The sequence below is a fragment of the Coturnix japonica genome, chromosome 5, assembly GCF_054131305.1.
Source record: "Coturnix japonica strain WE chromosome 5, WE-NBRP24, whole genome shotgun sequence".
In the NCBI taxonomy this organism is placed as follows: Eukaryota; Metazoa; Chordata; class Aves; order Galliformes; family Phasianidae; genus Coturnix; species Coturnix japonica.
In genome coordinates, this window is record NC_140667.1 from 26,067,295 (window position 1) to 26,082,249 (window position 14,955).

The following is a 14,955-nucleotide window of genomic DNA, read 5'->3' on the forward strand; positions in this document are numbered from 1 at the left end:
GGGCATTTGTTGTATTTTGCTTGTTTAAATACTATTGATAGAACGCTGTGTTAGCAGAACAAAAAGCACTCATGAAGTTCACCTCTCCTCTGTACTTCCTAGGAACAGGGCAAGTTCTGAACTTCTTGAATTTGGAGAACTAGGGGAGGAAGGGGGAGCTGGAGCATGGAAGCCTCAGACAAAGTTAAGCACAACGTAATGGTAACATCTGAGCATTACACTTCAAGTTGAGAAAAGCACGTAGCGTATAACATGACAGGGATGTGAAAGAACGCACGGGGATCACATCTGCATTTGCAGGACTAGGGACCTCACAAAAATGAGATGGATATTTAGAAAACCCCAACACCCTCATTAGTGAGCGCGTCTTGATTCACCAATTCAAAAAGCAGTGTTTAAAAAACCCAAAAATCGCACGCTGCACAAGACTCCAATGTCAGTCCTCAAATCAAATATATACATTTTTAATATTTGAAATATTTACATGGTGGAACCTTTACACGATCCCATTTGTTAAGAACAGTGTTTTCAAGTCTCCTCTCCAGATACAAAGAACTAGTAACTCAAGGTCACAGTTATGTTTTCTGAACAGGTCAACCTGTATCCTTCAGTTAAATACAATATAGAGATATCGGAACACCTTTATTTAATTTGTTTGCTATTAAGAATTTCATTTAAAAATTAAAAGTGTTTTTGAGATAGTTTGCTCCCTGGAACACAGTCCTGCAATCAAAACAGTTCATAGCACATTATTGATTTGTCTTCTTACCTGGGTATGAGATAAAAAAAATGCAGTTTACAGTACATCTCATCATTTATATCACATCAGCCTATTTATAAAAATCCATACAAACAAGGCAGTAAAATACAACCCTCTTTTTGTGGACAACAGACTGCTTACAGTAGAAAACAAAAGTCAGGGCTAGTTTTAACAGTATGGATAAAAACAAGACTTCAGCTTTGTTTGAAAACTTACGGTTCAGTTTTTGTCAACTGCTACACTCAGTTACGACTCTGCAGCTTCCCAAGCACGTGTGTTTTCTTTTCTCATTACTCTAAAACAAACTTTTAATAATAAATATCAAAGTTTAAAAAAAAAAATCAATTACTTTGGAGATAAGGGACTACAGAGAAGTGACAAAAATGAAATCAAGAAGATATGAAAGACTTTTAAAAAAATTAATAGCACTCACTGAGGTCCTGTTCTTGTTTTAACTGAGCAAATTAAAAGCTTCCTGCAATTTGCACTTCCTAGGAAAAAACAGAGCATCTGCAGAAAAATCAACTTCCAGCTTTATTGGGAGCTAAATGGACAGTGATACATCAACACCATTAATGGCTCGTGTCAGAACCAGAAGTGTGAGGAAACTTCCAGAATTAGTAAGGAGAACAGAAAACACACAAAACTGTTCCGTGGAAGCAGCTCTAACCACATAGTTTAAATTAAATTTTAACCTGTAACTGAGAATAGTTCCATATTAAGTGCAAATATTTTGCAAAAGAGGGTTTTTGTTTTGTTTTGTTTTTTAATATTTACAAGAATCAAAGTAACATAGGATTACCAGAGAGCGTGTACAGTAGCTGCAGCTTATAAAACATACCAGTAATTGTACCTGGTGAATTATAAAGAGAACCAATGCAGGATTTCAGATGACTAACTGAGAAGGGTAGAAGGGGCCTCTAAGCAGAGGACAAAAAAAATAATTCACATTTTCTACATTTAAAAAAAAAAATGAAACAGGTCTCAAGTCTCTGAGAACAGAGAAGATTTGAAGTCCTTGGATGATGGAGGGGGGGAAAAAAAAAGCAAAAACTGAAATGGAACCCCAGAAGCAAGGAGAGTGCTTTATTTCACTAGACCAATCTTCTTGGCTTCTGTCTCATATATCAACAACCTCCACATTTTGACTATGAAAACTTCAGCTTCTTCATCTAGTACCTGTAGGAAACACACATTTTATACATTATTTTTTAGGTTAGGGATTCTAGTAACAATGATTTATTCCAGTAGACATATCACAACCTGCAGCCAGATGAAAGATCACTTAGTACCCAATTCCAATGCAGTGGAGGTGATATAATCAATGCTAACTCTCTGAGTGAAACTCTGGATAAACTTCCAGGGATTTTGTCCATCCTGCACTTACACCTGACTTGACCGTACACACTTGTATATACTCACTAATTAGGAACAGACTCACCATAAAACAAATTAGAAAATGTAGTTACAAGAGAGTGAAGTTAATATTTCTGGTACAGTTCTGTTACTGTCAAGCCTTACCTCTACTGCTAAGGACAGAATCTTTCTTCTATATTTCCCAATACAGAGAGTTTCCCCACAGTGATCACTATTTTCTACCCAGAGGCCATAACTGGAATATCACGTCTGTCCTAGCACAAGCTGTTTAATCAAAACAGCTTCCATATCTACCTACGGTATGCAAATTCTGTGAACACCAAATCGTTCTGTTATTGACTCCTACTAATTCACACAATTGACTACTAGCTTCTGTGCAGTGCAGAAGGTACATCAGTTACACAATTTCTGCTTACCATGGCAACGTCATCCAGTATGCTCTGTGGTGAACTGTGAGCCATAACCTGAAAGAAATAAATGTTTTTGGTCTGAAAACTCAAAGTAAACCATATGAATGACTTTGGGATGGAAAAAGAATTGCTACTTCCTAAGAATTTTTAATACTTTGCACAGATAAAAATGTTTCCAATTCATTAGTTTCTTGCGTTAACCAGAGCAAAATTTAAAATTTCATTAGATTTAATTACAGCAAGTGCAAGTTTATGGCTTGTTACTGAGGAACAAGTTCTAGCAAGCTCCAAAGATTCAACAGTCTTTCTTTGCTGGCTATTTGGCACCTTTGGTAAACTCCTCTTCCTTCAACAATGAAGACTGGAAGACTGAAGCAAAATTTGCTCCATCGTTCTAGTGCAGTTTTCATTCTTGAAAGGATTTTAATTTTCTAGAATTATAAAGCTGTCCTTCAAAACTATAAAATGACATTCTTTATGTTTCTTTTAAATATAATTTAGCATGACATATTTTCTAACTATTAACCACTCATGCCATAAAACAATCACCCAACCTGCTTTATGCAGTAGCCCTTCAAATTGTTACAGTTGGAAGGGACCACTGAAGGCCACCTAATCCAACCCTCCTGCAATCAACAGGGACGTGCACAGCTAGATAAGGCTGTGAAGGGCCTTATCCAGCCTCATCTTTGAAGTCTCCAGGGATGGGGTATCAACCACATCACTGGGCAACCTGTTCCACTGCATTACCACACTCACTGTAAAACATATTTTCCTCACATCTAACCTAAATCTAATCACACTCTTTGAGCTTAAAACCATTTCCCCTGCCCTGTCACCACAGATCCTGCTAGAGTCTAACCCCTTTGATCCTGTAGCAACCCTTCTGATGCTGGAAAGGCCACTATCAGGTCATCTCACAAGTTCTTTCTTCCCCAGTTTGAAGAGCTCCAGTTCTCTCAGCCTGTCCTTGTATGAGATGTGTTTCACTCCACAGATAGTTTTTGCGGTCCTTCTCTGGATACACTCCAACAGGTCCACATCTCTCCTGTATGAGGATTCCACACAGTACTCCAGGAGAGGCCTCACCAGTGCAGAGTAAAGGGGCAGGATCACCTCCCTTGACCTGCTGGCTAAACTTCTGATAAAGCCCAGAATATGGTTGGCTTTCTGGGCTGTGAGAGCACGCTGCTGGCTCATGTCCAGCTTCACACCCACCAGTACCCCCAGGTCTTTTTCAGCAGGGCTGTATTCAATCTTTTCATTCCCTCCCCCCCCCCCCAGCTTGTACTAGTAATGGGGGTTGCCTTGACCCAAGAGCAAGATCTTGGATTTGGTTCTGTCAAATCTCGCAAGGTTCGTCTGGGCCCAACTGCTCAAAAGCCTGTCCAGGTTCCCCTGAATGGCATCCTGTCCCTCTGGTGTGTCAACTATACCACACAGCTTGGTGTCATCAGCAAACATGCTGAGGGTGCACTCAACTCCAATGTCAATATCACCGATTAAGTTATTAAAGAGTATTGGCCCCCGCATTGAATCCTGTGGGACACCACTCATCACCAGTCTCCATCCAGACATTGAAACACTGACCACCACTCTCTGGACTTAATCCTGCAGCCAGTAAAATATAAGCTGAGGGAAGTCTTTAAGAATATACTGTGAAAGCAGCATCTAATTTGATGGAATAATCTAAGCAGAGTTTAGGTCAAATGACTGAGAGGAATGGGAGAATGTCTTCTAGTGCTCGGTCTAATACCTTGGTATTTGTCTTCTACCAAAGAAATAACAATAACTAAGAAGCTTTCTTAAAAAGTTAATTTGAAACCCACATGATGTCAGCCTACCGTCTTCCCCTGAATCCACATACATCCTACTCTGTAAACTAAAATGTTCATAGCAAATTAAATGTTTATCTGAAATCAAATGGTAAAATTATCAAGTACAACAGCTGCTTTTGTCAACTGCTCATTTCAGATGGCTTCATGGAGTAGAGCACTAAACATGAACATCTAGTATGTACACATTGAACTTAACCATTCAAGGAGGTAACCCGTAAAAACAGTGTACATACAAACCTGAAGTACATCAATCATCTCTGCTCACTAATATTATAAGTTACAGAGAAGATAAGAACAGACTGCCTTCAAATAACAGATACTCCTACTATTCCTGCAGCTTTAATTGGCAATAAAATCCAGACTTTGAAAAAGACCTAGAAGATACTAACCTTAGAACAAACAAAGTCAACTAGTGTAGCTTCTTCTTCGCCAATATATTCTATTATTTTCTTGTTGATCCATGGTCTGATCCGACGTTCCATTAGTGTCTGAAAGAAAAATCACACCATTATTCCCATAAATTTTAATCACCCTGAAAAATTACTGCCAGAAAGGCAGCCAGAATACCCAAAACAACAGCTCAGTGAAAGATGACAGCTCCAAAAGTAAATTTCTCCTATTTTATTGGCTCACAATGTCAGAGGCAATGTTGGTGGTATGGTAGTAGAGCTTGAACCTTCCCAGCAGAATACTGTTATACAGTGTTCATGTGCAACAGATTACATCAGAGGGGAAGTCTTGCAAAATGGCATAGGATGTGAAAGTACATACAGTGCAAAGATATGGAACTGAATTCCTCCAGGAGGAAAAATTTGCACCCAATGATACTTGCTGAACATTTCTGTAGATCATGTCAGCTAATACAGATTTTTATTATTACTATTATTTTTTAAACACATACACCATGCAGGCCCTTGTCCATCACTAGTGAAAATGCAAATCCAGTGGTGATGACTATGTTGAAGAACAGTGTTTTGTAGCAGAGAATTTGTTATATCAAACAGTATTCTAATGCTCTTTGTTCTGTTGTAGTTTCTACAGAAATAAATAGGAGACATGACTTTCAGAGCAACCTACAAATAATTAGGTATCAACTGAGAACACTCAGTGATTTGGGTATCGCTATTTCTGACAGCTATTTAGAAACTTTTCCAAGGTTTGTTTAGAAAAATCAGGCTTTTTGAGCATGGTTAAGAAATTAACTTACCGAATCCACAATTGACCAGTCAAGAGGATATGCAAAGAGCTCTGGCTTTGCTGTGGGAATCTTCTCAATGAGACTCTTAATATGCTTGCGTTTTTCCTCTGTATTAACACTGCCTTTGATGTTGCTTTTATCTTCATCTCCATAATCCAGGGGGACAAGTTTCCTTTTCCGGGGCACATCATCACTGTCTTCGTCATCAAATTTATTGAAAACACTATCCACAGCAAGCTTCTTCCTTTTTACAGCATTGGGCTGATTAGGACTATTACAGGCACCTACAACCCATAAGACAGAATCACATATTCATGAACTGCAATTAAACCTAATTTGCTCTTCACACATTCTTTTTATGAATATCAGTTTGTGTTATATAATGCCAAATCTCAAAATGTGCTATTAAAATGTCTGGTTCAAACTGAGCTTCTTCAAGGTTCCAGAAAAACAGGCAGCTCTCCACTCCTACTCTAAAGCCAATTAGCTTTAGTCCCTTACTGAGAGAGGGAGAAAATAACAGGAGTTCAAACCTTGGCAGTGGCAAAGCAACAGTGTGAAAGTTAACTATGAATCCAATTGTAGGAAAAGCATTAAATTTGTTAGACTAATAACATACAGGTGCTTTTCACTCGTGTTGTAACATTAGTATGAGATCAACCTACAGCCTTAGTATAGTTCAAAATAATAAATAAACAAACTCCCTTGAAAACAAATATCATTAGTTCCAGTACTCTCAACAGAAATGTTATGTTTTTTTTCAACACTATGAAATTGCTAAAGAGCTAAGGAACTCTATCCTCATGCTCCAACTGCAATTGTTACCACTTCACTGTACTACTTTAATGGGGGGGAAAAAAAACCTCATTTCCAGTTTCCTTGTTTTGAAAGGGTCTTCATGAATAAATACGTTAATTAAGTCTTAGACAATTCCCATAAACTTACATTAATGAAAAGTAACAAATAGTTTTACAAGAGACACTTAGAAATCTTCAAAGTAAAATAACTAATCTCAGCTTAGAGCATTCTTAAAATATTAATCCTTTAGGATGACTAGACTTCTCCACTCTACATTTCAGAAGAGAGATCTATATATTCCATATGCAGAACATATGGACAACAACACTTGACAGAACACGTTAAAATGTACAATATATTTGGAAAACTGGTCATCTTGCCATATTTTTATTTCATTGCAAACCCATTTCACCATTAACATAAAACTGTAAACTCACCTAGTTTGAGGCTAAGTCCTATTTTGGGCCGATGCTCCTCTGGCTGTTGCTGATCAGGTGAATTTTCATGGGGGATAATAATGCCACAGGGAGATTCATCACCAGGTGTGTTAGGGGTTGCATTTCCACTAGCAGAAGAAACAGATGGGGCAGAACTAATTGGTCGTAATGTTGGTTTAAGGCAGGGCTTTTGCTCAGGCTCTTCCTCTTCTTCCTCTGGTTCTTCTCTTTTTTCTTCTTTTTCTGCTTTTTCCTCCTCTTCTTCCTCAGACTCTGGCTCCTGTTTGATTTGTGGCTGCCTACGGCGCTCAGCCTCCTGCTCCATCTACAATGAAACAATTAGCAAATAAGCTCTCTAAAAGCAACACTGTTAAAAAAAAAACACCCATTAGTTAAGAATGAATACATACAACTACTGTCATTTTATTGAGAATTACTGGCTAATCTAGTTTTCTAACTCCATCTAGAGAGGCATCTGAAGCAATTTTTCATTTGTAGTCTTCTTACTGCTTGCCTGAATTTATTTAAGAAAAAGTGAATAGATAAAAGCATTAGTCATTCAATTTTTAGCTTACTAAACATTTAATATCACTTAAGATGAGCAGAATATCAAGAGATTTTTTTCTTTCTGTTGGACTAACATCTTCTTACCCTCTGGAGTTCTGCATCTGGATCTGGGTGTCCTTCTGCCAGGAGGCGCTGCCTGATTTCTTCTAATTCCTCCTTTTCTCTCTTCCTATCCCGCTCATCTGCTTCCATCTCTTTCTCTCGATCTCGGAGTCTCTTCTGAAGAGCACTACCCCTACAAAAGGTACAAAAATTGTACTTTAAAAGAACATTCCAATTATAACCTTGTACGACAATGCAAGAAGTACCCAATATTGATGTACGGCACTTAATAAATTAGAGCATAAAAGCACGTTATGTCCCCCATTTTTTTTAAACAGAGGAAACTAAATCCCTATGTACAGTTGTAATTATTCAAAGGCAAGGTAGATGGACAGCCAGAGGTTATATAGAAAAGACTCACCGATGTTGAGCCTCACAGTCAAGATACTCGCCAATGTTAAGGCTAGCTGTAGAAACTCCCCACAGGAGCAATCTCCAGAAAGAGATGCTGCCTTAGTGGTGGTCATCCCATTTAAGGATCTAGGAGAGGTGGTCAAGCTCCACCCCTTCTGGGAGCACAGCTGAATTACCTTCACCTGTGCTCTTGCAGCTGACTCATCACTTGCCTCAGATGGTTAATCAGAGGTTCAGGCTGTGATTAACAGTTTCTCTTACACCCCACATTCCAGTACAGAATTTGCCACCCATCACATTAAACAGAGAATAAGACTGCTGATCTCTCCAGTAAAATAACCAAATTTTATAGAGCTGTACGCATCAAGAACCAGTTCTAATATCTTAGTCTGATGCAAGTTTTATCTAGGCCCAAACTGAAGGATCTTTCTCATCCCTAGTATGCTTGTTCTTGATACAATTTGCAGCTTCCTTGTAGTGAACTATTTAGAAATAAGCTTCATCCTGTCTCCCTGCCTGCTCTAACATTATTTTGTACTTACAGTGACCTGTGCTGTGCTTGACTTGAAAGTTAAGCAGCAGGAAGGCATAGCTACTCCCAAGCACTAGCAAGCAGCACTTAAGGACTTTGCCTTTTCCCTCTGGCACCTAAAGAATGCTGAAATAACTTGGATACTTATATGACTGTTACTTCACCACTTAATCCCTTATATGTGAAACTCCACAAACCTCTGCCAACAAACCCCACAATTTTGTTAAAATGGTTGGTGAATATTTTCTTGCCTGGGATCAACACAAACACACACCTGTAGTATTTTGGATCATCTCTGTCATCATCATAATCTTCTAAGAATTCTTTTAACCGTTTTGCTTCTTTTGCCTGCAAGACATCATAGCATAAAGAGTATTATTTCTGGTTTAAAAATCTAGTCACGTTTTTAGCAAGTCAGTGCTTCAAACAAAAAGGAAAACTATTAAACTGTGGAAGTATCCACCTTCTAAAGCTGTAATTTCAGATGACATTTCCAGCTGTTATATTGGCAACTGGCTTTAGTTCATCAGTTGTGAAATTACCACAGAAATTTAGCAGTGCTTAGCTATTACATAAGGCTCAGGCATATGAGAAGGCTGGAAGCAAAAATGCTTCTCTAGTTCCATTGCTGTAATATAGAAAACATAGATTTTGAAAAAAATCTCATAAAAATACAGGTTACAGAAAGATTTGTGTGCGATGGTCAAACCATAGGGCTTTTACAGCTGCCTACTTCTCGTTGTCTTATCTTCACAAGATCAAGACACTGAATTGCTCAGGACTCTCATTGTTCTTCTGTTTGACATCTTTTTCAAGCCTATTAATTCAAATTTTTGGATATGTGCATATACAAAATGAAAGCACTAACACTGCACAAAGATAGCAGAAGAACATTCCTTTCTATGTGGGACAACAAATAACAAGGGGAAAAAAAATACAGGTAAAGCTAAGCCTTACCATTTCCCTCCTTCTTTCTTCTTCTCTTTCAGCCTCTTTTTCATATTCTCGACTTTTCTTCCTCTCTCTGATTTCCCAGTTTTTAAGACGCTGCAACAGAAGAAAAACATACAATCCAGTCTCAAGCAAATTAAAAGCAGAACTACTTTTAAGATAGTTCATATTATTATTTAGAAACACATCAGAATTAAGTAAAGTTAGTTATAGTTTAAGACTCTGCAACAAAGAATCCAATGGTTCTTAGAAATTCCAGCCTACCTCTTGATACGCAGCTTCCTTTTCCCGCAGTTTCCTCTCTAACTTTCGGCGTTCATAGGCATCTTCTTCATCTTCCTCTCGGTCTCTCTTTTTATCCTTTTCTCGTTCTCGTTCCCGTTCTCGTTCCCGCTCCCTTTCCCGTTCCCTTTCACGCTCTCGTTCTCTTTCCCGTTCTCTTTCCCTGTCTCTGCTTTTTTCTCTGAAGGAAGCAAGAAGTTCAAATTTAAGTACAGAGTCCTTCTTGTCCATTCAATGAAATGATGTACTTTTAAGTGTATAATGAACTACTTACACCATCTTGCAAGTTGTCTTTCTTGTGCAATTATACAGGATGATTAGCCAATACAGCAGTGGACATAAATCAGGACTTTGAGATAAATAGTTCTTGAATATAAGTAAGTAGTTGTTTGAGCACTGCAACTATTTAATAGGAATATCTACAGAAGTTAAGCGTAAGCACACAGCAACTCATTTATCAGGTTACGTTTGTAGTTCTCTATAAACAAGTGACAGCTAAAAATGCCACACAAAAAAGTATGCTTAATAAACCCTTCACATTTTCACAGCTTACAGATAGTATAAGCCCCATTTACAAGAAAATGTGAAGTGTAACTGCTATTTCTCCTAAGGTGAAGATGAAAATGGTAGCACCTACAGACTGACATAATGAGTCACAGTTTAAGACTGGAAAAGGAATTCCCTTGTTTTAAAAAAACCAAACATCCATATATGCAAGGAAGATGAAAACTATTTAAGGCACAGAATGGTGAAAATGTCAGAGAACTTCAAGAACAAACAAAATTATGCATGAAAAAATGATGACTACTGATAAAACCTGTTTACTTAAGTCATAATTGGTGGCTTACTGCATGATACAGTCCTTATGTTTCTATGCTATGCAGGAAATCAAGTACTCTTCTGATTACTATAAATACAATGTTTAATATTTCAATTTCCCTTCTTTCATTCATTCATTCAAAAGGACCATCCTTATTTTGAATGGCAGCTTCTGTGCTGAATTATAGACTCAGCAAAAAAACACTGGAAGTAATGGAAACAGATAGCAACCTCAGGTGCACTACCTTGATCTGCTCCGATCCTTGTTGCGATCCGAACTTCTTTCACGATCTCTGTCCCGATCTCTATCCCGATCTCGGTCTCTGTCCCGGTCTTTAGTTCGGTCACGATCCCTATCTCGTTCCCGTTCACGCTCCCGTTCCTTTTCCTTCTCTCGTTCACGCTCCCGTTCCCTTTCTCTTTCACGCTCTCTCCTTTCTCGTTCACGCTCCCGTTCCCTTTCTCTTTCTCTGCGTTCTTTTTCAATTTCCTGTCTTTCTTTCTCCTTTTTGCCTTTTTCCTCCTCCAGTTTCTAAAAACCAACAAGAGAACTTACATAGTTAATTTTGTAGTTATACAAACTGGATATTCCCGACGCAACACACAAGGCAGGTAATGGAAATACCAAAACCGCCATTGATTTTAAAATATTAAGGAGGGTTTGGTGGGTATTTTTTGGAACTCATAAGTATGAAATCAAAATGCAGCAATCACAAGACTAGATTTCGTGCAAAAGCATAGATCTACACAGACCAGCAATCTCCAACCTTAGCAGAGCAGGGCTGGCCTCAAACAAGCTGACTAAACTGCACGTATGCAGTGCATTGCCAGTCATGATTCAAGTGGGCCACAGATTCCATTGGTCCTATATGCCACTTGGGTACAAGCAGAGTGAACTTCTAGCTGACAAAATTTAATCCTGTTCAACAAGGAATATATTTGAGTAGAATGTTTACCGGGACACTGTTTCACAAGAAGTCTTGGCAGACCGAAACAACCCTATATGAAAAGTTGGGTTAAGAAATTTTTTCCACTTACACATCGTGCATGTGGTTTAACAGTGAAGAGAGCTGCAACCTTTCACCTCCCTAAAAAAAAAAATCTAACAGTTCATTTGTAAAAATTGGACTCTGCAGAATGGAATCCTTAACTTCCACCACTGCAAGATGGAGAGAGTTAAAAAAAATAAAATAAAAAGGTTGGAAATAGCTCTTTTGAAACACAGAAACTAAAGGGTTACCTGCTACAGTTTTACTAAAAATTGTGCAAAATTGCCATTTTTTAAATTTCACTTAGAAACAGTTCCTATGACCAGAATTCCTATAAGACAATAGAAAATACATCAACAGAATGATAGATAAATCCATCCTTGGAAGCAATTGTTATGTGTTAACTTACAGATGCTGTGCTAGGACATGGACCGCCAACACTGGATTAACCTTGCCTACAAGCTATGTTTCTGGGAGGAAGAGCAAGTACACGGTTCACAAATATACCAAATAACAACCAAGTACACCAAATTTCAACCTGACAGATGCCAGAATACCACTTTTTTTTTTTTTTTTTGAAAAATACTGAGCAGAATAAACACGTTTATCCCCTTTGGCTCCACGTTTACCATCACTGAAATGAAATTAAAATCTGGAACAATCAAACAGCATTCTGTTTTTTTTTTTTTCTTTTCTTTTAAACAAAGCATGTAAGACAACTTTAAAAAGCAATCTTACCTGATAAATGATCTTCTGCCATAGGCACGGGGACCAGAGAACCAACAAAAGATTACAGAAATAAAGCTAATTCACTAGTGATTAATGTATCCAGTGAAACTACTCTGCATCGATAGCACAATACAGGCAAACCAATATTGGATACATTAAAATCACAAAAGGAAAAAGGGACTAAAAATGGTAGGAAATAGGTAGAAAACTGGTATGAAAAACAAAACTTGGATTCTAAGAGATACATGGGGCTGAAAATCAATTTCTAAAGGACCATATTTTACAGAAGTTTTACAGTATTAAACCTCAGTCTAGTCAGATGATAAACTAAGCTGCCAACTTCTAAAAATCCAACTTACCTCAAATTTCATATACTTTTTTAAAAGTTTATATACTGCAGTGGTTGATACTTACAGGTTATCTTAGATGTTCCAATAGAAATTTCTTTTGCTGAACTGCTTTTTTGCCACTCAAACTTTGTGGTGAAAAACATTCTCATGTGTTTGGGTTTGTTTTTATGTTGTTTTTTTTTTAAACTTAATGTTTACACGTGTGCAAACGCACAGCCTTATAAATGAAAACCCATTATGTAGGTCCGCTTCCTTAAAATTCAATTGGAAAAAAAAATAAGTCAGCCTACTTCATAATCTAAATCTGACCTCAACTTCTATCAGCCTAAACAAGAGGATCTGAAAGGGTAATGGGATGGGAACAGTATCTGATATATTGAAGTAATGAACAGAAATGAACAGGTAGAAAAATCATAAATCTTACCTTGAGCTCTCTTCAGACTCGTCCGTGCTGTAAATGGACGCCCCCTGCAATCCTGATACCCTGACAGTCTATGGTTATTGTTTTATAAACTCATACCAAAAACATGCAAAGGTTCACTGTGCTCACTAACCAGCTGCTAAAAATTCAACAGCCCCTTTTAAAGGTATCCAATATATACATTGACTGTTTTCAGTTCGACTTTGATGTTAAGTAACAAGAACAGCCCCCCAAAAATGAAGATTAAAGGCAGAATATGCCCAAAAGCTTCTGGAGCAATGAAGCACTTTTTGTTTGTTTGTTTGTTTGCTCATTTTTGTTAAGCATATTACTTGTTTGCATCTTAAGAACAATGGCTTTTTGGGGCTTGGAATTGAACACAGTTCTACTGAAGTTCCACTGTGAATCAGTTTCACGCTGAATTGCTGAGCTTCTCCAGATGATTTCTTCTGGAATTTTTCCCCCTCATTTCCACCTTTAACAACTTTGATCAAGTGAAAAACCAAACACATATATGTCTAACAATGTGTAGTCACTTGCATTTGTACAGATTAAGTTGCACGAAAACACAGTACCATCTTTAGTAACTACACAAGGTAAAGCTGAGTAGCATGGGCATTTTTCCCATTGATGCAGCTTCAACATTTTCATTAATGTTGATTAAAGATATTTTGAGACATAAGTGTGGGCTCAAAAGAGGAGTGTGCTGCTATCCCCCTACACCAAGGGCCTTTCCAGTTTCATAGGGGAAAAATAATATCAACTTCAAGCAAAACATTAAAACAAGAACATGGCATGCATAGCTGTGCTTTATGATATATAAGTTTCATTTTACTAAGCAGAAACATTCACAGATGCGATAGCATTAATGGAAACTTCCTTAAGTGAGAACTAAGGTGGGATTTAATATACACCAACATTTCCAAGCCAGTTACCCCTTTGCATATTTTTCTGAGGGGGCATCCATAAGTATAATAAAAAACAGAAGCTCATACTTACATCCTATTCCATGTTACTTTCCAAGCTGTGAGTTTCATCTTGCATTAGTCACCATATGATCTCTATCATAATGGTGGGGGTCAATGAATAGATTAGCTTTATGGGAATTTACAGTTCTTCCATGCATCTAAAGTTTGGTAAGTCTGGTAACCACTGACCTAGTTTTAATCTTTCCCCCACTCTTAACTTAGAACTATTAAAATAAAAGACTTAAATTTAATTCAATTTTCAACTCTTCGTAAAATCTTGGATTATGTTATAAATCTACCTACAGAAACACACTCAAGTGTATGTCTTACACTGCAGCCCCATTTAGCCTTTAGTATAAATATCTCGACTTAATGTTTGTGAAGAAACTTAAGCTGCCTTTATTCATGTTAAAGTGAGAAGACTGAAAAATAATCAGTAGCAATCAAAAGCCTTAGCATAAAGATGTCAAGCGCCACTTTAACGTGGTAATTGTCTTTTTTTTTACTGGTCAAGAGTTACATGTATATTAAACCTAACATAAGCATCATTTTAAGTGATATCGCAATGTACTGCTACATTTTATAATAGTGTCTTTTTGGATTTTGAAAAATTCTAATTTGTATTAAGCGCAAAAACAAGAATACTACCTTGTGTGTGTCTCTGAATTTACTGATCTCTCTTGATATCAGGTCTCTTTTGTCTTCCTCCATTTCTATAGCATTTATATCCTCCTAAAAAACAAGGGGGACAGGAGGAGAAGCATTAAGAGCTGTTTGTACAGACATAGGAGAACAAGAGAAAAGCTGAAGGTTAGAATTTTTCAACCAGTCTTGTAAGAGATAAATAAAGTCCTTCTGCAGTACCAAACCTGACAGTCTGATGTTAATGAGTGAAAAAAAAATAAAAATAAAAAAATCAGATGGACAAGAGTCACAAATCTGGCAACTAGCAGTAAACACAGTCATTGTCAAAGCCTACAATGTAAACGAACCTTGGTGATGAGTGGATAAGGTATCAGTGGGGCCACTGGAAATCTGCGGAAAATCTGCGGAAAAATCCACGGAGATTTTTT

General features: G+C 37.5%; 1 protein-coding gene across 10 annotated transcripts in view; it reads right to left on the reverse strand.

The window, feature by feature from the left end:
• Positions 1-448: 448 nt before the first annotated feature.
• RBM25 (RNA binding motif protein 25) overlaps positions 449-14,955 on the reverse strand; it is a 29,584-nt gene continuing 15,077 nt past the window's right edge. For 5 of the 10 annotated variants that reach the window (XM_015864596.2, XM_085548905.1, XM_085548904.1 and 2 more), the window contains exons 8-19: positions 14,875-14,928; positions 14,531-14,614; positions 10,671-10,957; positions 9,589-9,787; positions 9,331-9,420; positions 8,648-8,721; positions 7,470-7,620; positions 6,819-7,143; positions 5,593-5,867; positions 4,775-4,873; positions 2,554-2,601; positions 449-1,939 (exon numbers count right to left, since the gene is read on the reverse strand). In XM_015864596.2, the coding sequence (XP_015720082.1) occupies positions 1,847-1,939; positions 2,554-2,601; positions 4,775-4,873; positions 5,593-5,867; positions 6,819-7,143; positions 7,470-7,620; positions 8,648-8,721; positions 9,331-9,420; positions 9,589-9,787; positions 10,671-10,957; positions 14,531-14,614; positions 14,875-14,928 (1,779 nt within the window). In that variant the 3' untranslated portion in view covers positions 449-1,846. Of the gene's footprint in view, positions 1,940-2,553; positions 2,602-4,774; positions 4,874-5,592; positions 5,868-6,818; positions 7,144-7,469; positions 7,621-8,647; positions 8,722-9,330; positions 9,421-9,588; positions 9,788-10,667; positions 10,958-13,913; positions 13,976-14,530; positions 14,615-14,874; positions 14,929-14,955 lie in introns of those variants that run through there. The other 5 variants (XM_015864597.2, XM_085548907.1, XM_085548903.1 and 2 more) reach the window with 3 other exon arrangements.